General features: G+C 37.1%; 1 protein-coding gene and 1 long non-coding RNA gene across 2 annotated transcripts; both read left to right on the top strand.

Annotated features, from left to right (window-relative positions):
• Window positions 1-2: 2 nt before the first annotated feature.
• LOC107597965 (uncharacterized) lies at window positions 3-815 on the top strand. Its single transcript, XR_001610509.1, has 3 exons — window positions 3-55; window positions 193-262; window positions 720-815. It is a non-coding gene; the product is annotated as an uncharacterized lncRNA (long non-coding RNA).
• Window positions 816-8,536: 7,721 nt separating this feature from the next.
• Window positions 8,537-23,469, top strand: LOC107598005 (disintegrin and metalloproteinase domain-containing protein 12-like). The gene is made up of 21 exons (XM_016289245.1): window positions 8,537-8,547; window positions 8,652-8,859; window positions 8,948-9,013; window positions 9,212-9,283; window positions 9,393-9,562; window positions 9,652-9,736; window positions 9,821-9,969; window positions 10,047-10,224; window positions 12,385-12,477; window positions 12,568-12,763; window positions 12,860-12,968; window positions 13,205-13,400; window positions 14,848-14,925; window positions 15,047-15,158; window positions 15,272-15,419; window positions 16,193-16,243; window positions 16,760-16,868; window positions 18,143-18,208; window positions 21,742-21,810; window positions 22,021-22,175; window positions 22,291-23,469. Exons 1-21 carry the CDS (start codon window positions 8,537-8,539, stop codon window positions 22,358-22,360), a joined length of 2,391 nt encoding a protein of 796 aa, XP_016144731.1. The 3' UTR covers window positions 22,361-23,469.
• Window positions 23,470-25,890: the final 2,421 nt, after the last annotated feature.

Genomic DNA, 25,890 nt, shown 5'->3' with positions numbered 1-25,890 from the left:
GCTGATCGGAGCCGAGTACGGACCCCCCGCTGACATATGGAGCACTGCGTGTATGGTACGAACTCATTCAGTGTTGATCTAACATCTTCTTTTCCATAAATACACTGAAAAAATGGTCAGAATGTTCATATGTAGATTTGAGCTTCCTGCTTGTGCGTCATGTGAGAGAGCAGTAATATGATGTCTTCACAGGCGTTTGAGTTGGTGACTGGAGACTATCTGTTTGAGCCTCACTCAGGAGAGGACTACACTCGAGATGAAGGTCAGTTCTCTTGGTCTTCCTCCCAGGATATAGTTATTGGCATGATAAAAAACTTCAAAGGGATTATTTTATACTTCTAAACAGTGACAGCTGCTTAACATAATTTAAGTACTTGTACCTTAGTTTTTTTTCTTCTCATTTTCAAATACTTTTTTCCCCAGAGCTGGCCGTTCAGAAGTTTGGGATCAGTAAAACGTTTATTTATTTATTTTGATAAATGAATTCAGCATAATATAACAATAGAAGCAGTGATTTTAAATTATAAAAATATTTCACATTATTAGTTTTTACTGTATTTTTGGTCAAATGAACACCTCTTTGGTGAGTGTAAGAGACTTTCAGAAACATTAATATATATCTTTCAGAAACATATATATATATAGGCTTTAAATTATGCAATGATTACCATTAAAGGAAGAGTTTCCTTAGTCCAGAAATGTGTTGTATTGTTTTCCAGATCACATAGCTCACGTCATTGAGCTGTTGGGTCCCATTCCTCCACACTTTGCCCTGTCAGGCCGATACTCCAGAGAATACTTCAACCGAAGAGGTAAGAGCTCAACAAACACTATTCAACCAAAAAATGCAAATCTGGATGTTTAAATTACAGGAGAATGTCAGGGTGAATCTGATGAAGCACATGCCCACACTTTCCCCTCAAAATCCAAAGAAAAAAAGGTTTGCATGAAGAGCATGTGTTTATGGCCCACAAGATTTAGTCATCAGGTCATAGTCAAACCCCAGAACATCATGACGTGCTGGTTCATTCGCGCAGTGCTTATTCTGAAAAGGTTTTCCACAGACGTCTGATGAATAGTCAGGATATTATTAGCTCAGAACATCTTTGCTGAAGATCAACCCGTTAGCAAAGTTCACTCTGCTTGATTTGTAAACCACTGAGAAAGAGCCCCTCATGTTTCTAACTCCAGCAACAAAGCATGAATGCACTTATAGTGTTGAATGTAAAAATTCTGTTTGTCCTTCCTCCACTGCCATAGAACCACAAATCCCACCTGATTGAGCACCATCTCTCACTAGACCGGAGATAAAAATCCCTTAAAATGACCTTGAACCTATTTCTCCAGTGACAAGATATTTGAAATGCCACGTGGTTCATAGTAGGAAGCCATAATTTATTTGGATTTATCCTAGTCTATACATGTATGTGTGTATATATATATATATATATAAATCTACAGAAATTCTCAAGAAACTTTTTAGGCATCATAAATATATATTTATATTATTTTGTAAATGTGTTACAAATTATATCAGAAGATGCTTATATATATATATATATATAATTTTTCTAAATCTCCTACAGTCACAAGTCATAGAAGAGAACTGCCTCTGGCGAAGACAAGGCCGTTTGCTGTTGTTGATGGACTTAGGAGAAGCCTGAGTGATGTTTTACAGGTGAGTTTTTGCACCATCTAATAACAGAAATAATGAATCATTAAAACAGCATGTTAAATTGACTAACATTTCATGCCTATGTGGATAACATTCCTCGTTACTGGAACTAGGAATAAAAGTGTGTGTGTGTGCAATGGGGGAATTTAGCAGGACATGACTTCAGAGTTGCTCTCAGCTGCACAGGAAGTGTCCGTCCCCTTAATGTTGCCTCTAGTTCCTCTCCTCTCTGATCATACTTTATGTCAGGAAGTTTCCAGCTGAATATGTCAACACACACCTCCAGGACAGGACAGATACGGACACCAAACCCACCTCCCTCACTTAAGCTTTAATTACTCATTTACTGTCTCTTAATTTTTCTTTTCTTTTCTTTGTCACTTCTCTTAACAGTGCGATATGCAATGCTCCTTAGGTTACACGCTGACTCATTTATTTTGTCATGCACAGTAAAGCAGCCCCTCTGTGCCTGGTTGAATCAGACAACTATGGTCTGTTTTTAGCCTGTTTTGCCATGGAGAGGAAAGGCGGGTGATGACTTGGGTGTGTGTGTATCAGTGAATCTGTTGATTATAAACAGTTGTCCTCAAGCCATCCACCACCCACTAACTGGAACAAATTATATTAATATGGCAATTAGAGAGAGTGTTCATCTCAAATTAAAAATTAAAAATTGCTTATACAGCTTAAAGGGATAGTTCACCCAAAAATGAAAATTCGATCATCGTTTACTCAACCTCATGTCATTCTAAAGCTTTATTTGTCTTTTTTGTCCATACAGTGGATGTCAATGGCAAACAATAGAAGAAAGAATGTAATGCAGGTTTGAAACAACATGAGGGTTAGTTAATGATGACAGAGTTTTCATTTTTGGGTGAACTCTGTGGGCAGCCTTCAAAATGATTGACACACAGTGCCTCAAAGCGTTCTTATTGGCCAAACAAATGTATTTACAGAGCACAGACATGTAATGTTCTGTCATGTAATAAGGATATTTTCTGAGTGTCATTCCATAAGAAATCTCTTATGGCACCCTAATAGAGTTTAACATGTGGAGTTTTATTATTTACTTCAACCACAATTAAATATAGTGGCTACTAGGGTTAGGTACCAGATTCACGTGGACGGGACACTCGGATGATGTTTCCATGCACTTTGCAAAACATACATTGCTACCAGTGAAAAACATTTCTTGAGCGAATTACTTTTGTGAGCCCTTTAAGGAAATCAAAATATACTAGTGTGACACTTATGAGTCAGTTCTTTTTTTTAGCGAATCACCAACACTTATGAATCACCCATTTACTCAACCACATGTCTTTAAATACTCCACATCCGACTGTATGAACCAAGAAGGTATCATATGGGCCATGGTTAAGGCACAGGCAAACCATGCATTCTGGTGCAGTTCTCATCCTCCCCTTCTCTTACGCTCTTTTTCTTCGTCACCCTCAGCTACCCTCAGTAAAAGTACCCCACCCAGCATTCATCAGCTGCTGAGGTCATCGCGCTGCATACAGCGTGTGCTCAGGGACATTACCTCAGACTAAAAAAGAGAGGCTTATAAAGAGGGGGAGAAAAAGAGAGAGGACAGAGCAGAAGGCAAAGGAAATAAAAAGAAAGATTGTGGAATGTTTTACAGTCAAAGAAATGAAAGCGAAAAATTAGTCGGGTGTGAAGGAATGGACTCTGGGACACTGAGGATGGAATTGGCAGGCATTTTGTAAAAGTTTGGAGTTTTGGGCATTGATGCCTGAATAAAGATCTCTGCTCTGCCTCCACCTCCAAACTCCTCCTTTTACTGAGTGTCTTTGTCTCACACGCTTGAGAACAAACAAAGACCAAAAGTAAAAGAAAACCTTCCAGTTTCATTGGTGGCACACTGTGTAGTACATATGCTTGGGATGTCTATCTGAAAAGTACACGCATACAAACCCTCATTTTCATCTTTGCCTCAGTCACTAGTTTGACTAGGCCCTGGTTGTTCAGAGACAAGCGATCCACCCATTCCCAGTGAACTGCAGTCTGTTCCCAGGAGTTCATAGGAAAGGCGCTCACCAGAACCATAGCAATAAACGTATAGCCTACAAATAGATGCCTGTGGTTTTGTAGGAAATCTGAACAATGCTGGAGCAGTATCTGATGGTTGAATGTGGGCTTCAGTTTTTGTGAACAGCCCAGAGGTTCGATCTTGGGAGAAAGTGTTTGTGTGGGTGTGTTGTTCAGCATGGTAAATGACAGCAGATGTGGTTTAGAGAGTGATGCTCTTGGGATGTCAGTCTCGTGACCTTTTGATGAACCTTTTCAGCAGCTCCACAATATCTTTAAGAACATTTAAAGCTTTCGCAAAAAACTGGATGAGATCTGAGAGAGCAGTAAGAGGTCTGACATCCATCCAGGATTTCAGCATAACCGTCTCGTACTTGAGACATGAAATCAAAACTGACCCTATTTACATTCCTAATTCAGACTACTGGTTATTTTGTGCATTCATGTTATGTAAGGAAAAGTTTTGCCTCTGAAACAGCTGTCCTTTCCGGCTTACATCACCTTGGTAATTCAGACAGTAACCATTAACCAAACAGCTGTTTATGTATTGTTTTAAGCTGTAAAATGTTGTAGGTGATGCAGCCTTTAAATACTTGCCAACAGCAATTTAATGTTACACTCTTAAAAATAAAAGTTCTTCAAAAGGTTCTTCAAGCGATGCCATAGAAGAACCATTTTTGGTTCCACAAAGAACCATTCAGTCAAAGGTTCTTTAAAGAACCATCTCTTTCTTACCTTTTTATAATCTGAAGAACCTTCTTTCGCCACAAAGAACCTTTAGTGAAACAGAAAGGTTCTTCAGATGTTAAAGGTTCTTTATGGAACCATTTAGACAAAAAGGTTCTTCTATGGCATTGTGAAGCACCTTTATTTTTAAGAGTGTAGTTAACATCAATGTAATAAGGTTACTGTAATAATAACAAATAAAGTTAGATTTAAAAAAGAAACATAAATATTGGGATTAGGACCGGCTATCAATACACATGTGCTGATGTCCTGAATTGAATTCAGATTCACAACTCTCAATTCACAAATTCACGATTGAATTGGATTCTGAGTCTTTTGTTTATTTCAGTCTATAATGTGTAATATTTTGCTTACATATGAAAGAAATTCTCAGTTATTACTATAAATTAGTATAGAACTCTTTAACTTGGTACATTGCAATCTAAAATAAAAAGAATTACAAGACTAAACTGAATCTAGTTCAATTGCTTTTTAATAAAATGAGTTTGTGAGCGATTTTAATTGATTCATTAAAAAGGCCAACTCAAACAAGTCATTTGTTCGTGAATTGGGTAACGTGGTTGCTCTGTATGTTTTTGATTCAATAAAATGAACCTGCTTATAAAAGTCATTTGTTTTTAATTTGGACTGTGGGTCAACACTCTATGTTGCACACAGCCACGTGGACAATATGGAAGTTTTCTACCTTTATTTTAGGTGAAACTTGGGTTAAAATGTGACTCTTGCCGGGGCTGTAGATTTAGTAGGGTGCATTACCGCTGAAAAGCAGTACAGGAATACTACCATAGAATAAAAAATCTATATGAATCTATTCATGAATATTCACAAAATCAATATTTTTACTCAGCCTATTTGGGTTATGTCCAGTTCTTTCTCGAGAGTGAACTTGACCTTCACCTACTACATGCTTGGAAGTCTCCTAAAAATGTGGTTTCAGCAAAGTTTCCAAACTGGCTCCAATTTTACTATCACTTCTCATGATTTATTTATTTTTTTATTGTTTATTCTTCTCTGCTCAGTAATGTTTCATCTTCACTTTAATGTGGCATTAGCATTTCATCAGATTAAGTGTGTGCTTGTTACTGTGTGATGATCACGTTTTGTTCTTCACATCTACAAATTCAGGATTGCCTGTAAAGAAAGAGAGAGTTTCGACTAGCTCGCTTGGACTTTCAGAAAAATAGAGAGAATAAATGTAACCTTTCCATTTAAAGTCAGTTGAATCAAATCTGAAGCTACAAAATCAGAGCCTGTGACCATCATACACTATATGTGATTTTCTATGGAATCTGTGAACTCAAATCTGCAGACTGGCTCTGACTTTCGCCAACTAGCGTCAACTTCTCCAGACTGTAAAACGGACGGAAAATCGGGGCAATAATCGTGTAGTGCAGGCATATTCGGTCCAGGTCCAGACCTTGGCTTGGTTCCAATCGGACCGTGAGACAAAATGGCAACAGCAGCACTTCAGTCACAGTGACTTCACTTAAAGGGGTCATATGATGCGATTTCAATTTTTCCTTTCTCTTTGGAGTGTTACAAGCTCTTGGTGCATAAAGAAGATCTGTAAAGTTGCAAAGACTAAAGTCTCAAATCCAAAGAGATATTCTTTATAAAAGTTAAGAGTCAACCACGCCTACCTAAAACGGTTCGTTCTAACACGCCCCCACATACCTATGTCACTATGTGGGAAGATTTGCATAACGCTGCCCAAATGTTCACGCAAAGAAAGAAGGCTGCAGTATTGTTGCCGCTGCTGCCATGTTGTGGAGACGCTGTGTGTTTCGTTGTGAAAGCGAAACTACTTTGTTTGGCCTTCCAAAGGAGGACACAACTAGAAATCAGTGGTTAAGTTGTATTTACAACACTGTTCCAGAACATTTCAACCCAAATATTCCGATGTGTGCAGCGCATTTTGTCTGGCATTTTGTCTGGCATACAGTCTGGTGCTTCATGACTCACAGACTGTAAGTAAGTTTTTATATTTAAAGAATTTGCCACTGATGATTCAAATGCATGTTTTGAGCAGTGTAGAGTAGTGCTTGTTGTTTGTCGTTTCTCCGATCACAAATGCAGACATGGTTTTATATTTACGCGGCGCGATACGCAACGCAACGTGTAAAAAGACCGTATAAGTCATTATAATCAGTAATTATGTCCCCACTGGATGCAACAAATGCCTCGTTTATAATGGGTTTTACTGGTTTTGTCTCGTCGCGCATCACAGGTGCACGCACATCACCGGCGCACAGGCGCTCGTCGCACACACGGCATCACAGTATGTTAAGGGGCGTAAGTTACATTTCTGTCACACGCTTGAGGTATTCGGCCAATCACAACGCACTGGATAGCTGGCCAATCAGAGCACACCTCGCTTTTCAGACCGATGAGCTTTGTAAAAATCGACGCGTTTCAGAAAGGCGGGGCATAGAGGAGAAACAATAATGTACAGTATGTGGAAAATATTTCCACCAAAGTTTTTTGAACCTTAAACTGCATAAACACATTGCATTACACCAAATACACCAAATAATGTTCTTTTTAGCAGCATCATATGACCCCTTTAAGTGAGCAGCACTTTAAAACAACGGAGCGGTTCACACCACAAGCACTCAGGGTCGTTTATTGTAATGATCTTTCAGCGTTATATCCTTTAATATTTTTCTTTATCTAGACCCAAACGGGTTTCATTCAAGCCCTTCCTGTGTGCGTTGCTTCTCTATAAAGATGCTAAAGCACCATTAAGAGCTACAGATGACGTGGTTATTTTAAAAATAGAAGCAGAAACACAGTGAGCAGCAAAATAGATTGATACTTTTGCTAAAACACTGCAGAAAACGTAATATATTTTTACCTATCAAATGATTCTGACTGTTCAAACCAGGTTTGTGACAAGACTTTTTTTTCATCTGCATTTAGCATTATTAATCAGTATGTTAAATGCATTTTAAAATAAACATATGATAGTTAAAATTGGGGAAATTATTTGTAGATGGCAAGGAAAGACAAAATAAACTTTGAAATGACTAGTTAACTTTGTTTTCTGCGCATGATGAGTGTTTTGATTGTTTGTTTTAAGCAAAATATAAAAATGGTCCAGACTTCAAGAGGAAAATTCTGAACCCCATACAGTATATTTTCTGTCACATGGCCTTCTGCCTTACATATTTATCTAAATGTAAAAAATAATAATAATAATACCTTGATAAATCATCTGATCTTATCTTTTAATATTCATATCTAATTGGGCTCAACTGATTTTTTTATTTTTATAGAAAAATTCTCAGAAGCCACTGGCCTTTGGTTCTGAGGACCCAATATCCTGTCTATTTTTGACTGTTTAGATTTATGTGTGTGTGTGTGTTTTTTATTTTATTTACATAATGTAGAAAGAGAGAGTGCATAAGTCTTTGATATTAATTTATATAATAAATATCCTATAATAAATTAATACAATAGGTGAGGTAAAATAAACCATGTGTATGAGTAGACATTCTATTAATTGTGCTTATTGGTGAAAGTGCAATACCTGAAATGCAAAAATACATTTAAAGCAATCATTACGATTATAATTTTGAGAAATTTATTTTGATCAGTTTAACCACCCCCAGCATGACAAAAAATGTGACTAAGATTTCATTGACTAAAACTAGACTAAAATGCTCGGACATTTAATCATTTAAACAAAAACAGGACAAGGTTGAATAAATATGATAAAAACTAAAAAGTAGGACTAAGTATGAAATAGGACTAAGACTAATTTAAAAGACTAAGACTAAATTAAAATGGCTGACAAAATTAACACTAGTGAAATATGAGAAAGGAGTCTGTATTTCTTAACAGATTATCAATGAGTGCTATGTGTTAACATGATGTTCAGTCTGTGTTAGTTAAGGTGTCAGTAATGACACTTGACTAAAACTTGACTAAACAAAAACAGGTTTGAATAAGGTTGAATAAATATGATAAAAACTAAAAAGTAGGACAAGTATGAAATAGGACTAAGACTAATTTAAAAGACTAAGACTAAATTAAAATGGCTGACAAAATTAACACTAGTGAAATATGAGAAAGGAGTCTGTATTTCTTAACAGATTATCAATGAGTGCTATGTGTTAACATGATGTTCAGTCTGTGTTAGTTAAGGTGTCAGTAATGACACTTCTTTTTCTCTCTGCAGGGGAGTGATAGTCATTAACGCCACACTGAGCTTTGAGCTGCATCCTGAGGAAGAAAAGCATGATAAAGAAGAGGAAGGGAGCGGAGAAATGGAAGAAGGATGGATGCACGTGATCTACCCTACAGATTCACAAACATCGGAGTCTAGAGACTGTGGAGTGTCACATACCTCTATTCCTCCCATTCAGATCATCCCACACACACACAGGGTGAGCATGCTGTCTGTGCATAGTGTATTTATAGGTATGTGTATTTGTTTGTTTTTTCTCATGATTTTTTTCTGCTGTTATGTGACAGAGTAAGAGAGACATTCTCTCAGAGACCAAATATATTGAGCTGGTGCTGGTGGCTGATCATAAAGAGGTAAGAGAGTAGAGGTATTTCCATCTCTGACTCTCACACCTACAGTACACACACACACACACAGAGCTGTGAGACACTTACGCCCTCTACTGGTACATGTACTGCATCACATCTACTCTTAATTGCTTTACAGTCTATATATCTGAATATTTATGGTTTCAGTTTTGAATCCGTTCTTTTTCTGTTTCTTCCTCACAGTATCTGAATTATCAGAAGAATAATAAAACCATAATTTACCGCATGTTGGATGTGGCAAACCAAGTAGACTGGGTAAGTTTTATTTCTAAATGGGCAAGTACACTACTGATCAAAATTTTGTGGTCGGTAAGATTGTGAGTCTAGGTTTCTGTCTAAATCTCTGTCTGGCCCTCTGTCCCAGTTCTACCGGCCACTGAATGTACGTGTAGCTCTGGTGGGTTTGGAGATCTGGAGTGACCAGGACAAAATTAAAGTGGATAAAAATCCCACTGAAACTCTAAACCGCTTCCTGGATTGGAGGATCAGGGAGCTTCTAGCACGGCTACGGCATGACAACGCACAGCTCATCATGTAGGACCAGATGCATTGTGAAAAATATAGGCACCAGTTGATCAGATTTGAACAGTTATGGTAAATCATTATTTGCTTTTATGTGTTAGGGGTGAATCATTTGATGGGACAACAGTTGGCATGGCATCTCAGTCCTCCATGTGCTCAAAGGATCGGTCAGGAGGAGTGAATGTGGTGAGAGAAATCTTTCATTTAATCTTGGTCTTTATGCACTAAAAAGTCTTGTTTTAGTATTAACCTGTGTTTCCTGTACCGTAGGATCACCTGGTGAGTGTGTTAGGTATAGCATCAACGGTGGCACACGAGTTGGGTCACAACCTGGGAATGAGTCACGATACAGCCGACAGGAGCTGTCAGTGCCAGAACGAGCCTCGGCTTGGGGGCTGCATCATGGAGCCCTCCACTGGGTGAGTGTTTGTGACTATCTGATAATATTGTGCTAGTGACAAATCGTGTGGTATGCAGTAAATGCTACCTTGTGCAGGTTTATGCCTGGTCAGCTCTTCAGCAGCTGCAGTGAACGGGATCTCTCTCTCAGTCTACTGCACGGTGGTGGAATGTGTCTGTTTAACGTGCCTCAGCCGGAGAGTCTTCTGGGAGGTCCGCGCTGCGGAAACCTGTATGTAGAGAAAGGAGAGGAGTGTGACTGCGGCCTGCTGGATGTAAGAAAATGCCTTCTGCCTGTTGGTTCCTGACAAAAATGACATTTCAAGTGAATGTGACAACTTCTTAATTGGATAATTCATTTGTCATCATTTGCTCACCTGTTTTTCCAAACCTGTGTGACTTGCTTTCTTATGTGAAACAAAATATATGTGACCCGTGCTGGCAAAATAAGTGGAAATGTGCATAGGTTAATTTTGTGCTACAGGCAAAACAAAGTGAAAAATGATCAATTATGGCCGAATTTGAGGTTTTCACAAAAATTAGTTAATTAAGCCCTCGTCTAGCGATCCCAATGCTCCAAATAGTAATTAAACATCTAAAATTATCTTTATGTGTATGTATGTTTTCTGAGAGGTCTACCTTTTTCTCTGATCGCTTCTTGACAACTGGTGCTTCCCCTCAGCACAAGTTTGGTATTTGTGAATATTCAGAGCGAATTCTCGAGGGCATGAGTCTGAACCAGTGAAATGTGATGTTCAAACACATGCTGATGTAAACAAAATGATCATGCTGAATGACTCATCTCGAAGTGTGCACATAAAAGTGCATCTCTCAGACAGCGTGCGATCCCGATACACAGAATTACAGTATTTCAAAATATGGGTCTTAGCGAGTATTGGTTAACTGTGGGGGAAAAACATCTGATTTGTAACATGATATTAGATCTGTGCATTACAGTAGGTCTTAATATAGTATAGGCCGTCTGCCTCATTAATGTTATCTAAAAAGAAAAGAAAAGAGAGAATCACTCGCTGCTGTCTTGATTTAACTGCTTTTGTAGTTTTAACAATCAGTTTATTTGTAATGAACACACTAAAGGGATTTTTACATTTGATTAGCCTATTTGGTAAAGATAAAACAAAAAAATTTTATATTGTGATTATTAATATAGTTATTATTAAGAAAAGAAGTGGAAGAAAAGATGCAATGTTGCTAGGTGATTTTGCTTTGGAACTTTCAGAAAACTTTAACTAGATTTTTCTCAAAATTGACTTTGCTGACTTTATCGGCTTCAAACAGGTGTAGCTCAGTCATTTTTTTTGGTCAATTCCAGCAAATCATGCATCATTTTGAATGGTTTTGTTTAATGGAGATAGTGAACATAAAAATAACTCCTTTTTGAAAATGTGCTCATTGCGACTCATTTTGCCAGCACAGGTCACATATTGAATTTTTATTGTTTTACAGAGGAAAGAAAGAAATACAGGTTTGCAATAACATGAAGATGTGTAAAAAATGACAGAATCTTCTCTTTTTGGGGGGTTGAACTATTCCTGACAGCAAACATTACAGACACAAATGAAAAATCATCAGTAGAGGTGGGGTAAAAATGTATTAACGTATGAATCGTGATTCTATCTTCTAACAATTTGAAACGATGTACAAGTTTCAAAAATTGATTTCCTAAATATTATTTAATAATGTAATGTTGTCGGAACAAAAAAGGTGGAAGTCAACTGCGAGAGCTGCGCAGAATTTATTATGCAGTGAGTTTACTGACAAAACTGACGCGCACATTTAAAAAAAAAACTGAGACTCACGTTGAACACCGCCATCCAGAAATGAAAAAAAGACAGAACAAACAAAGTACTGTATTCTCCGAGAATATGTGACATTTTTCTTTATCATCATTCACTTTAAATACATTTGCTTAAGATTTGTGGTTGTAATAAATGTTGTTTATAATGGTACTATAATTTAAGTTTGTTTTAAATGTTTAATTCCTGTTCTGTTCTAAATACTGTTGACTTTAAAGGATTGTTATGGAGTGAGGGAAACAAACTAAGATGTAGTTATATAGTTTTATATAGTTATATAGTTTTTATAATGTTTGTAAACATATTATTTTATGAAGCAGTATTTTACATTTATTTCTGAATGTAATAAAATTTACACAGATGTGACTTATCTATTTTTTTTCCCTCTCAACAATGCAGTTTTTATCTGCTATGAGAAAATGTAGTAGTTGGAAATTCCATTAAAAATCGAGAATCGCAAGATTACAAACAATTCTCACCCCCAATCATCAGGGCTATTAAGAATTTGATGGCAAACTCTCTGTCTGAACATATCAGACTACAGGATTGTAAAACAAATAAAAGTAGTAATACGCTCTTCACCTCTGTAATCTGCTTCCTGTCTGTGTGTGTGTTCAGGAATGTAATGATCCTTGCTGCAATGCCAGCACGTGTAAACTGGTTCGTGGGGCCCAGTGCTCTTCTGATGGCATCTGCTGTGAGAACTGCAAGGTTTGTAAAGGTGCATATGATTACACACTTAGACATGCACTGCTAATGCCGCGCTGTCTCACCGCATCTCCTCCATCTGTTTCCCTGCAGCTGCGTGTGGCTGGGTCGGTGTGTCGGGAGCCGTTGGGAGAGTGCGATTTGCCAGAGTACTGCACTGGCACTTCGCCTTACTGTCCTCCTAATGCGTTTCTGCAGAACGGAGAGTCATGCAAGGATGGGTCCTCCTTCTGCTACAGCGGCGTGTGTGCCAGTCTGGACGAGCAGTGCCAAATGCTCTGGGGACAGAGTGAGTGTCACATGCTCCACAATGATGAATCTAAGGATTCTCACCTAGAGTCTAGATTTATCATGGTTGATTCTCTGTTCTCTCCACCCCTCTAAGACTCCACCCATGCTCCACCTATCTGCTTTTCCTCTGTGAATAAGCAGGGCAATAAGTACGGAAACTGTGGCCAGATGTCCAACGGTTCCTACATCCCCTGTTTGAAAGGGTGAGGACATGTAGCCTGGAATCTGATGATTTTCAAGCACTCACATAATCATGATCGTTTCCTAAAATGTTTATTATCCAACTGCCTGTTTTGTGATTTATTTGCATATACTGTGGAAGCATAATTACGACAAAATGTGCTAAAACTGTGTTGTAATTTTGTTTACATCCAGTTACATTTGATCTTATGGAAATATGATTGTAATCTTTGTTTTAAATGTGCTCTGTTTTGCTTAGAGATGTGCACTGTGGTAGGATCCAATGTCAGGGTGGAAATGAACGTCCTCTGCTGGGCTCCAACGCTGAGATTCTGACCACAACAGTCAAACTGAACCAGAGTGACTTTACCTGCCGGGGCGCCTATTTTAATCTGGGTGATGATGTTTCTGACCCAGCCATGGTATCACAGGGGACAGCCTGTGGGCCCAACAAGGTGAGTGTCCATAAAATGTGTACTTTTTCGGATTGTTAATTATTAAAAACGTTAATTTTACAGTACATTTAGTGTAATTAATCATGCAGTCATTAGTAAATTCCATTAGAGATTTTCCTACCATCTAGCCATTGTAGCTATTAATTTTTACTGTATATATAAATTAGATTTTTTTATTTATTTAAATGTAGGTATATTTTATATGATTATCCACCTTTTTCCTGAATGTGGAAGTCTCGCCCGACTCATACTGGAACAATGCTTTACATTTCCGGTCTCTGGTGTTTCTAGTCAAATTAACGTATTTTCTGAGCTAATAATATAACATTAAACCTATGAAAATGGTTTTAAAAATCACATGGCGCCATAGATTCATCACCTTACAGTGTTGCAATGACCCTTTTTTGCAGTAACTCACCTGCCATCTTTTAATGCAGGGGTCACCAAACTCAGTCCTGAAGGGCCGGTGTCCTGCAGAGTTTAGCTCCAACTTGCCTCAACACACCTGCCTGAAAGGTTCTAGTATTCCTAGTAGGACCTTGATTTGCTGGTTCAGGTGTGTTTGATTAGGGTTGCACCTGGACTCTGCAGGACACCGGCCCTCGAGGACCGAGTTTGGTGACCCCTGTTTTAATGAATGGGTAGATGACATGAAGCAGCTGGAGGTTAGCTGCACTGAAAACACATGAGCGCACATATCCTACATACAGCTCCCGGATTTTGTCCACAAAATGATAAGAGGACACATTATTTTAACTGTATTTCACACAGTATTTGAACTTAAGTGCTGCATTCCATGCTCATTTTCTCTTGTCATCGTTTATGCGAGGCATACAGCGCGGACACACAGATTTCCTGGTGCGCAAAACAAGTACTGTACAGGAATTCCTTGCTGTTACTGTGGCAGCCAACAACAGAACAGCTTAACCCTGTGCACATTTTTATATTTAGTCATATTGAAAAAGTCAATCTTTTTAACCTGTTTTAACATGGATTTTTATGGAGACCGGAACACGAGAGCATCCAAAAGGAAGTTAGAATGCATCATGGTGGCAGGAAAAATGTGGATACACACTACCGTTTGGGTTAGGAATTTTTTTTATCCATCAAAGAATCCTAAAACATAGTTTCCACAAAAATATTAAGCAGCATCTGTTTTCAACATTGATAATAATAAGAAATGTTTCTTGAGCACCAAATCAGCATATTAGAATACATTTTAAAGGATCATGTGACATTGAAGAATGAAGTAACGGCTGCTGAAAATTCAGATTTGCCATCACAGGAGGAAATTATATTTTAACATATATTAAAATAGTTATTTTAAAGAGTAATATTTTACAATATTAAAAATTATATATACATTTATTTATAGTCCTGGAGAAAAAAGTGCTTTTTAAAAACGTACTTGAAATTTATTAAATTTATTGTTACATTCTATTCTCAGGCATGTGTAGACCAACAGTGCCGGGACGTATCCATGTTTGGGGTTGAGGAATGCCGCAGGAAGTGCAATGGCCATGGGGTGAGGAGGGGGGAGGGATGGAGCGGACACTGCAACTTCAGAGAATTATAAACATTATTATTATGAACATTATTAAGATTTGCAATTCAAGTATTTTTCTCTGTTTTCTTTGTTTGTGTAGGTGTGTAACAGTAATAAGAACTGTCACTGTGATGAAGGCTGGGCTGCTCCTGACTGCAGATACTCTGGAACCGGAGGCAGTGTGGACAGCGGCCCTGCACGAGAGCCTAAAGGTACCACACACAAACTGATTCACATGTAACTTTAGAAATTTTGGCTCAGTGATGCATCATCACATTGATTACACTGGCGTGGTAGTGTTTAGCCTGGTTTTGTCTGTATACAGATTCAGATCCTGCGCAGGTGGCTCTGCTGGTCATTTTCCTGTTTGTGTTACCGGTCTCACTTCTGTTTGTCGCACTCCGTTTCCCCCGCTGTCGACGAGGCCTTGTGTACCTCGGCCACACCCCCTTCAACAAGAGCCGACAGAGCCGGTAAGACTGAGAAAAAGACACAATGACACAGGGGTTAAGAGATGACGTACTTTATTAAAGCAATTTATCTCACTTTACTTAAAGCAGCAATGACTCATCGAGGGACAAATAACATGAGATTTAATAAATAATTTATTTAAAAATACAAATAAAATGCAATTTAAGTTTGCAATGACTTAAAATATGATGAGCATGTTTTTAATTTCTGAATTAAAATTAATTTGGGCAAAGATAAATCATAAAAGTCCTGGTGAGACAACAGTCCTGACAACATAATAAAGGGAAAAAGAATGAAAAAGAAAAACCTTATTTAGTAGTTTGGCATAATCTTTTATTATGTAGAAATAATTCATAAATTATTTTAATTAATAAATAAACTGCTTATTAATATTTGAAATTGTATTCAAAGACAATTTAACTTTTTACTTGATGGTTACACCACATTAAATTGAAACGTTTCTTGAAAATGGTATAAAAGTAAAAATAAATAAATAAATTAAACAGACATGAATAAAAAAGTACATTTCTAAAAGTTTGGCACATGTGTTTTAAACTAGATGATCAGGCCACCATTGCAATTAAATAATCTCACTTAAGTCAGCATGGTAGAGAACAAACATACTGTAAAAAAAACACACATCATGAAAATACAACAGCCAGAGAGAAATTACAACCTTAGGTGTTAATGTTAGATAAAAGATAAGATCCTTCATCACAGATCATATTATAAATCATTAATTATATTATTTTACTGTGTTTTACCCATGGTGCAGTGGGGTCTCAGTGGCCTATATTGAATACTGTGTGAAAGAGGAAAACCGGAGGTATCTGGGAATGTGGAGCTTCAGTTTGTGGTGCAAAACAAGCCATAGTTGTAGCAGTCACTATACTTCTGTAGCTGAACATTTGTCTCTTACCAGCAGGTGCTTTGAATGACAATGAAATAAAAATGTAAATCATAAAAATTGGCTTAGCATTGGCTGTCATTGACAAGCTCCTCTCTAGTTATGTGCATTGTAGAACTTCCAGCATACGTCAGAGTTTCTTAAATTTCTTTAAAACACCAGAGGTCTGGTTGGATAAGAAAAATGTTTATTTAGTCTTAAATATTAAGTGTCTCCTTGCTAGATGTCTTTTTCACACAGTTTTCCAGTTCCCTATTACACTTGTGTATGTGAAGTAGATTTAGATAATGAGATGCCTGTTGTTCTGAAACATTGAATTCCCTGTGATAGTATTGGTATAAATGTATGTAACATTGACCAGCAACAAATAATTCTCATCAACATGTAAGATTAGTTTGAGTGCAATATTGTGAAGAAATTGTCATTTACCCGCAGGACTCCTGCTGTGGAGCTTGCAAATGCTCGAAATGGAGATCAGGTGCAACCGCTCAGGTATCAGTGGCCCCAACAGAGCGACATCCCTCTCACCCAGGCTATCAGCAAGGTACAGTAAATCTGCTCTACAGAAATACACTGCTGCTCCTGAGCATCTGGCCCATTCAGTGATGCTATTACTGGAGCATGATCTTCTAGAATGCAGTGTCGGGTTATCGACACAGTGTCGAGTCTGCACAGAAATACAGAAATGAGCTCACAGGGAGGTCACCATGTCCAGTTTCTTTCTTGTTTTTGAAAGAAGTGTCTTAGGCTCACAAAGTTTGCTTTTATTTGATCTAAAAATGGTACTATAGTGAAATTGTATTTATAGTTTTGTTACAATAATCAGGTCTTATTATTATCAGTGTTGAAAACAGCTGCATAAAACTTGACTTAAAAGTTGAAAATAACAGCATTGATTTAAAAAAGAAATCTTTTGTAACATTTTAAAAGTCTTTACTGCCACTTTTGATCAATTTTGATAATCACTGAATAAATGTAATCATTTATTTGAAAAAAATCTTACTGACCCCAAACTTTTGAACAGTAGTTTGAATTCTGTCATTTATCTATTACAAAAAAGGAAATAATAGCAAATAAATGAATGAACCCAAAAACAAATTCTTCAAAAAGGAACTAAACTACAAAATATTTGACCAATAAACTAGTAAAATAAGTAAAAATTTTTAATCATATTTTATATATGAATCTATTGACAGCCCTAGTCTCATTTCATCAGTTTCACTAGGCTGTTTAATTGTTGCCAAAGGTACAGATATAATATCAATACTGAGATAACAGAATCTGGTATCGTATCAAAGCGAACATTCTGGTAACGATCCAACCCTAGAATGTATCGTGTAGTTCTTTGTGGTAGATTATTTATTTTCTTTATCAGTAACTAGGACTGAGGCAAAATCCTGGTGGTAGATGTCTGTTGAAAGGTAAATTAAAGCTACTGAGGCTGATACACATTGTTTGGGTTATAATCATAGTCCTGCCCTTTCACCTGGATAACAAAATTGGTCTGGTTGACTCTATCATCGATCCACAGAAAAATGACAAAAAATGTGCTAGATGCAGTAAAATTAGAGGCCAAATGCTTTGTTCTCTGTATGTAACAAGTACATTGCTCCTCTGTCGAATCTTTCCCGCATGAATTATTGTTTCAACACATATTTCAAAAATGTCTGACAGAGTCTCCTTGTGCTGCTGTCATAACAATGTCAGCCAATTATTCTTGGCTTACTGCCTTGCTTAAAACAGATAACTTTCCTTATTGTAACATGCATGCACTGCTTCTCTACTACCCCCTTCGCAACACTTTTGTCTTATTGTTAGGTCCAAAACAGGCCTGCTGCTCCAACTAAACCTCTTCCACCTGATCCTGTCATTAAACCCGCTCAGGTAAATGTCATATTGCTGCTCACAAAGCTTGTGAGGAACAGAGATGTATTTAGAGGTGTTCTGGTAGACGTAGCGGTGTGTGTCAACCACATACAATACCGTTTTTATTGCTCTTTTTGGTTCTTCAGTTGGCAGGGCATTGGCCCGCCCCTCCCACCAAACCCCTACCTCCTGACCCCATCCCCTCAGAGAGCAAGATTATTTAAAAAAAGAAATCTTTGTAACATTTTAAAAGTCTTTACTGCCACTTTTGATCAATTTTGATAATCACTGAATAAATGTAATCATTTATTTGAAAAAAATCTTACTGACCCCAAACTTTTGAACAGTAGTTTGAATTCTGTCATTTATCTATTACAAAAAAGGAAATAATAGCAAATAAATGAATGAACCCAAAAACAAATTCTTCAAAAAGGAACTAAACTACAAAATATTTGACCAATAAACTAGTAAAATAAGTAAAAATTTTTAATCATATTTTATATATGAATCTATTGACAGCCCTAGTCTCATTTCATCAGTTTCACTAGGCTGTTTAATTGTTGCCAAAGGTACAGATATAATATCAATACTGAGATAACAGAATCTGGTATCGTATCAAAGCGAACATTCTGGTAACGATCCAACCCTAGAATGTATCGTGTAGTTCTTTGTGGTAGATTATTTATTTTCTTTATCAGTAACTAGGACTGAGGCAAAATCCTGGTGGTAGATGTCTGTTGAAAGGTAAATTAAAGCTACTGAGGCTGATACACATTGTTTGGGTTATAATCATAGTCCTGCCCTTTCACCTGGATAACAAAATTGGTCTGGTTGACTCTATCATCGATCCACAGAAAAATGACAAAAAATGTGCTAGATGCAGTAAAATTAGAGGCCAAATGCTTTGTTCTCTGTATGTAACAAGTACATTGCTCCTCTGTCGAATCTTTCCCGCATGAATTATTGTTTCAACACATATTTCAAAAATGTCTGACAGAGTCTCCTTGTGCTGCTGTCATAACAATGTCAGCCAATTATTCTTGGCTTACTGCCTTGCTTAAAACAGATAACTTTCCTTATTGTAACATGCATGCACTGCTTCTCTACTACCCCCTTCGCAACACTTTTGTCTTATTGTTAGGTCCAAAACAGGCCTGCTGCTCCAACTAAACCTCTTCCACCTGATCCTGTCATTAAACCCGCTCAGGTAAATGTCATATTGCTGCTCACAAAGCTTGTGAGGAACAGAGATGTATTTAGAGGTGTTCTGGTAGACGTAGCGGTGTGTGTCAACCACATACAATACCGTTTTTATTGCTCTTTTTGGTTCTTCAGTTGGCAGGGCATTGGCCCGCCCCTCCCACCAAACCCCTACCTCCTGACCCCATCCCCTCAGAGAGCAAGATGCAGTGCAAGGTAGAGGGAGCATTTGCTGCTAGCTGCCATGTTTGACTGTGTCTGTTTTCAGTGTTGGGGGTAACGCATTACAAGTAACGCGAGTTACGTAATCAGATTCGTTTTTTTCAAGTAACTAGTAAAGTAACGCATTACTTTTTAATTTACAAGAGAATATCTGAGTTACTTTTTCAAATAAGTAACGCAAGTTACTTTTTTTTCCTTCAATTTATTGATTGACAGCTCTCTTGTCCCCGTGTTGAGAGAAATCAGAAGATGTTACTGTAGTTCTAAAATAAATATGAATATGCATTAATTCATCTCACTAACAAAAAAAAAAACAGATTCCGTATTCCTCAAAATGAATAAAAATAATGCAACTCAGAATATGACGCAAACCTGCAATAATTAAATGTTAAACAACACAAATATCCTTTATGTATTTAATCACATTCTGTTAACCAATGTTTTTGCTTCTGACCTTCGATGATCCAGTTCAACCGTACTAATAAGCAAAAATTACTCTAGACAAACATTTGTGTCTTTTTTTTATTGCTGAAGTGTGTTGAAATCTTCTTCTGCATTCTACTGTACGGACATAAATTTACTTTCCCTTCAGCCTGAGGCTTATTCATTTCACTTTTGGTGTGAAAAGGCTTTTATATTTGCCAAAAATATAACTTTTTTTATTTTAAAAACAAACAAGCAAGCCCTGTCCAGATTTAAAAAGTAACTCAAAAGTAACGTGACGCATTGCTTTCCATAAAAAGTAACTAAGTAACGTAATTAGTTACTTTTTTATGGAGTAACGCAATATTGTAATGCATTACTTTTACAAGTAACTTTCCCCAACACTGGTTATTTTGTCTTGGCCCAAAGTTTCTACCTTTTGAAACTCCCTCTGTGTTCCTAGTTGTGGTCCGTGTTTCTGTGTGGTTTTGCATGTGGAGGTGTGCTTGGGTCCCCGTCAATTGGGTTTAACAGTTAGATGATGATGATGGTGGTTTGGTGCATGTGGATGGACTGATGGTTCTCTGGAGTGAATGGAGTGTGTTGAGATCCCAGTGCCCTGTGAGATCAGACTGGGGGAGAGCAAGAGGTCATATGTAATCTGGAATATTTTCGATAATATCGCCTTATATAAAAAGCTTTATCGACATCTAATTCATCATAATGTGCACTTCCAGTTATAGGTTAAGTTCAGTTTCCTTGAATGCTTATGTTTAATTAGATTAGTAAACCAATATTCATTAGCAGACAACATATGCAATCACATGTAGTGATTTTTATTAATGTATGAAAGAGCAAAAATATAATTAACTCACAACCCTGGTTTGGGAAAAGGATGGATGGAAATTAAATTAAATGATTGAATACATTTAAATAAAATATTAGTAAAAAAAAAGTATTTAATTTAGTACAAAATTTAATTAATAAAATAAAAAAAAATTTACAATACATTTTAAAATTACATTTAAATTTCATTAAAATAATTATTTAATACGTTTAAAATATATAAACAAAGATTTAAAAATGTAAACATTTAAAAACTCTTGTATAAAAAAGTGATTGCCTATGTGTACACCAACACTAGAAGCAGTGACTTCATGACTTCAGTTATTCATGTGTATTTTAAACACTTTGTCACTTTGTGTGAAGCTTAATTGAAACGTTGAACATCAAAGAAATAAAAAAGACAACATTTGTGCTCATTTAACCACTAGACGTATTATCACTTTCCACAATAAAATTTGACCTGTTAAAGGGGTGGAGAACATCACTATTAATAATAACTGGTTTGTAAAAACTATTATGTGTTATGCAGAAATACTTTGTGTACTAATCATTATGTGAGAGTAGGTGATATCAAAGCAACAGTGTGCATATTTTGCATGTTTTTTATCTCTCCCAGTCTCTCTGCAAGGTAAAACAGGGTTATTTGACCAGCCTCTTGCATGGATGAATAAGAGGAATCAATTGTGCAGTGCATGGCCTATGATGCAGTCTGGTCTCAGAAAAATTAATTTTATGATCAAGGGGAAATCATGGTGGAATAGAGTGATTCCCAGGGGTTTGGAGTAAAATGGCACAGTAAGCGTCTCACCCAGCGCTTGCTTTTCTCTGTCACATGGCTGCATCTGCAACTGTACGTCCAGCCCACAGGAGCACGACCGGCTGCACCAAGCAAGCCTCTCCCTCCTGACCCTGTCCTCTCTACACGACAGGTATTGCCACAGGCGTGTAAAGTGTAACCCTCTATTAACAACACTAATCAGCTCTTGTTCTGATACATCTGAGAGTATCTATTTCTCTCAGTGCAATCCTTTTGCTTTTATTTTGAACTACAATGTATTGCAAATTAAACTTGTAAGATAAAAAAAGTTTGTCAAAAAAAAAAAAAACTGACACTTCTGAATCACTTCATCCTGTTTCAGAACCCCGTTCCCCCCAAACCTCCTGTTCCCAAGAAACCACTGCCTGTGGATCCTTCATCCCACCCTCTTCCACCCCCACTGCTGGGACATCCAGGACCTGCCGCATCTTCATCATCTTACTCGCGTAACCCTGCGTCAGCTGCTGCTCCTGCCAGGTGAAAGGACTGATGCTTTCCCCCCCCCCCGCAATATTATGCAACAAGCAAGTGAATAAAATATTGTTTATGGAAAAAGTGTAACCTGATAAAAAAATCTTATTTCTATGTACAGACCTGCTCCTCGTCCGCCTTTACGGAGACAGCAATACCCTAGGAAACCCCACGCTCCTCACCAAATATAGTCAGGAAGGAAACTGTAAATTTCTGGACTACAGTTTTTTTCAGTATTTTGTTTTGTTTAATAGTAAAAAATCTGTCCCCTTAAAACAAGATAAATTTGAGAAGAAAAACTGCACAACATATTTAGACTTGTTTTTAGATCATATATTCTGAATATTTAGGGTATATAGCATATACCCTATATATATATATATATATAAAAATTAAGATCTATACTCTGACTCATGCAGTTTTCCTTCTCATGTAAATGTATTTTAAGGACTTTTATGGCTTCTTATTTTTAATGGGAAACGAAACATTTTTGCAATTTGGACCCACTGTGGGACACTACGTGATGTAAACTTGCACAATTCTATTTGCACTGACCATGAGTGAGGACTTGATTCTGCAGGGTGTACATTAACTCCTGTACAGACCTCTGTTGCTCTGCATCTGGATCAGAACTTCAGCTTACAACTCATCTTGAGGCTTACTGGGCCATCGGTGAAATTACAGACTCCAATAAAGACGAAAGGATGTTATAATTCTGAAAAACTTTTTAAGAGTGGACAACAAATAAGAACTTTTAAACGTTGATATAAAGTTCCTTTTGTGATTCAGATGCTTTGTTCAACGCATGGAAATAGGATATGACAAGATGATGCCTTGAGGAGTCCTGATTTCTTTCTCTGAGATGCTGTATGCATGCTCAATTTGCCTGCCTGTAGATGACCTGAACTTTTCCTACAGAATCTCTTTGGTGCCTAATTACTTTGCCACACAACATCTCCTCAATGATTGTTATAATACAATCGCACCAAAACTGAATTTCAGAACTCTGTTTCTAGAGCTGAAAATTCTCCGTAAATTCTGTCTGGTGTATTACATTCCATTTAACATCAGCTGGTCTCAGTACAGACATTAGCATTGGACACAAACACGCATGTTCTCTGTAAAGTCTTTACTGTAAAGTAATGTCTTATATCAGTATCAAGAGACTTCAGATTGTGATTGTAAACGCTGCTGCAGGGACAAAGCTGGCTGATTGGAGGATCGATCAAAGCACTGAGGAAGTGTATTTAAAATATGCAGTATTTTTAATGCAATAAACATGGGATTTATTTTTACAGTTGATTCATGCATGCAGTTTTGATTGCCCTAATGCCTGTATTTTTCCAGAATCATCTATCAAATTTTTTTTCCAGCTTTATCACACAGGTTACGACCATATTAACATTTGCTATCTAGCTACATTAAGACGTAAAATCACAGAGGGATGTGACATCAAATTCTTTTATGGTGGTGAGTGGGCCATATAAAGTTAAAGCTGCAGTCCGTAAGTTTTGCCTCTTTGTCGCCATCTCTGTTTGAAAACCTGGAATTGCAGCTGTGTGTGGAATTATCTAGCTTGCGTGGGTTGTGAGTCGGCACGGCTCCAGTGCGGATGAATCTAATGTTCTGAAGAGTATGTGTAGCAGTCGGTCACCGCACCGGTGTGGATATTTACTGTACTTCGCAATCACAGATTCTAGCCTACGTCTTGGAATATGACCCAAATAAGAATTTTCACCGTATATTGCCATCAGAACAAGTAACAAGTCTGCCACGTTTGTTCTGACCAACTGAGGAAAAAAGCATTACCATCAAGCTCGCTACCAATGGTGATTAAATCTAAAGATCGGTTAGCTCATATCACATCAAACCGTTCAAATTATTATTATTCTTATACTTTATTCTCAAATGATTAATGTTAACAACATCAGCATTGGTGACTGAGTATAGTGTGTATTATTAGCATGTAGATTTACATTTCTGCACAGTCTAATCTAATTGTCATACTCTTCGAATTTCATATTGCAGTTTTTCTGAAATGCTAAAACACTAAACCCCAATCTCTGAACCAAATTCTCACTTAAACCAATTTGTCGAATAAAGCACTCTTTCTGCTAAACCTTAAACACGTTCAGGCAGTTAGGCTCTATTTGCAAATCTCATGCTGGATCTGTCAGACCAGAGGGTTTTTTCTCTTTGTCTAGCAAAAAAGACTACATTACTTGTGATGTGGACAAAGTCTTCAGGCCGGACTCAAGCACAAAGACATGATGCTGAGACTGAATGAATCGCTCATTGACCCTGGTTTTACAATTCCACAACTTACAGTATTTGAGTGTACTGTAAGTAACACTATTCATTTAGAGTTTTATTTGACCTTTTTGGCCTTTGCAGTTGGACTGCAGTATTTTTGCAGTATCCATGTGCTGAATATATACATTCAGTACTATTCAATATTCAGCACAATATTATTCTTGCAGTACATGTAGGCCTATACAATATATTCTTAGTTGCGATTATACTTTTTTTTACAGAATTGCAAAATTGATTACTCAATACGATATACTTTTTTCTGTAATGTTCTGGATGCTGTGTTCTCCATTTTTCTCTGTAGTGTCTAATGAATGCTCTGTAGTGTTTGTTTTATTGACGTGTGTGTGTGTGTGTGTGTGATCTGAGAGCACGGTTTGATTTTGAGATAACATACTATTCATTTAGAGTTTTATTTGACCTTTTTGGCCTTTGCAGTTGGACTGCAGTATTTTTGCAGTATCCATGTGCTGAATATATACATTCAGTACTATTCAATATTCAGCACAATATTATTCTTGCAGTACATGTAGGCCTATACAATATATTCTTAGTTGCGATTATACTTTTTTTTTACAGAATTGCAAAATTGATTACTCAATACGATATACTTTTTTCTGTAATGTTCTGGATGCTGTGTTCTCCATTTTTCTCTGTAGTGTCTAATGAATGCTCTGTAGTGTTTGTTTTATTGACGTGTGTGTGTGTGTGTGTGTGATCTGAGAGCACGGTTTGATTTTGAGTGCAAGTGAAATGGTTTTGCAGTGATTGTTTGATTTTGATGGAAGAGTCAGAGGTTTCGTGAATTTAGTTTGAGTATTCGGATTTGTGTTTAAGGTTTTGAGAAAATGAGTGGTGGTTTCAAGAAATGTGTTTTAGCAATTCAGAAAAACGGTAAGAAATTATTTTAACCCAAAAAGCAAATTATGCTCCCTTCGAACTGGTTTTCTTTAAAATACAAATCTTTGTAATCTCAGGTTATCTGTAATCAGAAGCACATTTATAACTGGAATATAATTTAATTTCATTCACATGTGTTTCATAAACACATAATCCTTTATATTACAATCCGCCATTAAAATGATACATTTAATTATTCTGGCTGCGGTGAGAAAAGGCTATAAACGATCCGCCACCTGCAGGATCCTCACATGCGATAGCCTAGTAGCTGGGACAACTTCTTTATGTTTACAGACGTGACGTAATGACGCAGTGCCATGCTCAAATTTCCTGCGAAAACCTACCTGTACCACTCAAATTAGAAAACATTATTATAAGCTAACCGTTGTGAATTGGGCTAAAGGAAGGCGATAGTTTAGAACACTGGCTGGTTATGTACTTGCTCAAATATTGATTTTGGATAATTTTTAACCAAAAAAAATGTACGCACTGCAACTTTAAATAAACATTT

The sequence above is a fragment of the Sinocyclocheilus grahami genome, unplaced genomic scaffold (assembly GCF_001515645.1).
Source record: "Sinocyclocheilus grahami isolate Dianchi unplaced genomic scaffold, SAMN03320097.WGS_v1.1 scaffold242.1, whole genome shotgun sequence".
Taxonomy (NCBI): Eukaryota; Metazoa; Chordata; class Actinopteri; order Cypriniformes; family Cyprinidae; genus Sinocyclocheilus; species Sinocyclocheilus grahami.
This window is presented reverse-complemented; position numbering and strand designations above follow the sequence as displayed.